This window comes from Sinocyclocheilus rhinocerous, unplaced genomic scaffold (genome assembly GCF_001515625.1).
Source record: "Sinocyclocheilus rhinocerous isolate Xijiao unplaced genomic scaffold, SAMN03320098_v1.1 scaffold1220, whole genome shotgun sequence".
In the NCBI taxonomy this organism is placed as follows: Eukaryota; Metazoa; Chordata; class Actinopteri; order Cypriniformes; family Cyprinidae; genus Sinocyclocheilus; species Sinocyclocheilus rhinocerous.
In genome coordinates, this window is record NW_015635579.1 from 227,414 (window position 1) to 230,114 (window position 2,701).

The 2,701-nt window shown below is 36.5% G+C and overlaps 1 protein-coding gene across 1 annotated transcript in view; it reads right to left on the reverse strand.

Annotated features, from left to right (window-relative positions):
- Window positions 1-2,701, reverse strand: part of LOC107747365 (BRCA2-interacting transcriptional repressor EMSY-like) — a 20,305-nt gene that overhangs the window by 12,672 nt on the left and 4,932 nt on the right. Inside the window, exon 8 of the mRNA XM_016561833.1 lies at window positions 2,257-2,463. Within this exon, the coding sequence (XP_016417319.1) occupies window positions 2,257-2,463 (207 nt within the window). The remainder of the gene's footprint in view (window positions 1-2,256; window positions 2,464-2,701) is intronic.

A 2,701-nucleotide genomic window follows, 5' to 3' on the forward strand; every position in this document is an offset into this window, starting at 1 on the left:
TAAGAATCCATAAAACTGCAGCAGTGGAGGACTATTATTCTGCTGCATGATTCTGCGGAAGAACTGAAGAAGGCACGTTTGATCTTCGGCTGACCAATCAGCAGAAAGGGGCGTTTAATTCCCGCCCACATGTAGAAATCGAATATTCAAGCTGTTTATTCATTTTTCCACCCATGAATGAAAAACGAAAATTTAAGCTGAATTCTCATTTTTCGTTTTTTGGAAAAAAACGAAAAAACGAAAAAGGAGCCGTTTTCTAATTTTTCTACTTTCAATATTAAATCAAAAAACGAATGATCGAATGATACACGGATTGTCAAGGCAACATTTCTCATTTTCCTTTAGATTAAGTTCTAAAATAACTAAAACTTAATAAAAAACTATAGGCATATTAAAAAAAAAAAGAAAACAAAAAAAGACAAAAACACACAACAAAATTGCTAAAACTAAAATGAAAACAGAAAATATTAAAATAAAATCTTATTGTACATATTAACAAAAACTATCAATGTAAAAATGATACTAAATCAATGATACTAAAATAACACTGAGTTGACCTGTTTATTAAACCATTTTAGTAGGGCTGCACGATTTGGGTAAAAATATAATTGCAATTTTTCTGATAGAAATTATGAATGCAATTAAAAAGCAATTAAATGAATGAATTTTATAACATGCTAAGGACATGCTAGTAACTTGCTAATCACGCTAGCAACATGGCAGTCACTTGCTAATCATGCTAGAAACATACTAGTAACTTGCTAATCACGCTAGCAACATGGTAGTCACTTGCTAATCATGCTAGAAACATGGTAGTATTTTGCTAATCATGTTAATAACATGCTAGTAACATGTTAATCATGTTAGAAACATGCTAGCAACATGCTAGTAACTTGGTAACCATGCTAGTAACTTGTTAATCATGCTAAAGACATGTTAGTAACATGCAAATCATGTTAAAACATGCTAGCAACATTGGAAACATGCTAGCAACATGCTAGTAACTTGATAACTATGCTATAAACATACTAGTAACTTGCTAATCATGCTAAAGACATGTTATCAACATGCTAATCATATTACACGCTAGTAACATGCAAATAATGTTAAAACATGCTAGCAACATGCTAATGATGCTAGAAACATGCAAGTAACTTGCTAATGATGCTAGCGACATGCTAGTAACTTGCTAATCACGCTAGCGACATGCTAGTAACTATCACGCTAGCGACATGGTAGTCACTTGCTAATCATGCTAGCAACATGCAAGTAACTTGCTAATCATGCGAGAAACATGGCAGTATTTTGCTAATCATGTTAACAACATGCTAGTAACATGTTAATCATGTTGGAAACATGCTAGCAACATGCTAGTAACTGGCTAACTATGCTACAAACATACTAGTAACTTGCTAATCATGTCAAAGACATGTTAGCAACATGCTAATCATATTAGAAAATAACTGGCTAACTATGCTACAAACATACTAGTAACTTGCTAATCATGCCAAAGACATGTTAGCAACATGCTAATCATATTAGAAAAACGCTAGTAACATGCAAATCCTGTTAAAACATGCTAGCAACATGCTAATGATGCTAGAAACATGCTAGTAACATGCTAATCATGCTAGAAACATGTTATCAACATTCATTTTCAAACTTCACACTTTTACAACTGCTTTAAACTTTCTGGTCCGGCTTTCTCAAGCCAACCTAAAGTTTGTCTTAACGAACTTTTTTATCTAGTTATCATTATTATTATTAAATAAAAATATTAAACAACACAAAATACTACTATTGTAATATTTTACTTTAAAATATAAAGAGTACTCAAGAAAAATAATACAATAATTTTACAATCCAACTGTCAAATTACATCACTAATATTAACATCTTTTAAAAATTCAAATAATAAATATGATATTTACACCAAGCTTTTATTTTGACAGAAAACTGCAGGGACCCTTAAAGCTTCTCTTTAGTTGATAAGTTTGTGAAGATGTCTGGAGATGTTTCCTTCTCAAATGCATGTTAAAGCGTCTCAGACTCAGAGCAGATGCAGTTCATGTGGATCATTTACTGTGTGATGCTGAAAACACCAGATCATGAGCTGCTCACGTGTAAATGAACACAGTGTTGCGCTTCACTCAGAAACGGGCAGCGCAGATATTCATTTCATTAAATTGCAGCCTTTGTTGTTAATTTCGATTAGTCGTGCAGCCCTGTGTTTTATGTGCCGTCACACGTGCTCACCAGACTCCTGTTTGATCTGAATGGTGGGCTTGGCTCCGGCGGCGGCGCTCTGAGGAGACGAGGCCTGGAGGCCTTTAGGAGACGCAGACTGAACCGCCGTCTGCTGCTGCGCTCTGGGAATCTGCAGGATCTGAGACGGAGAGCTGACCAAAGCCTTGGGAGACGGCAGACGAGTGGAGGCCACCTTCACCGCCGCGGACGACCCGCCTGAACCACACACACACACATCAAAATACTGAAACACACACAAACCTGCAGCGACACACACTCTCACACACACACACACACACACACACACACACACATCAACATACTCAAACACACACAAACCTGCAGCGACACACACTCTCACACACACACACACACACACACACACACACACATCAACATACTCAAACACACACAAACCTGCAGCGACACACACTCACACACACACACCACACTC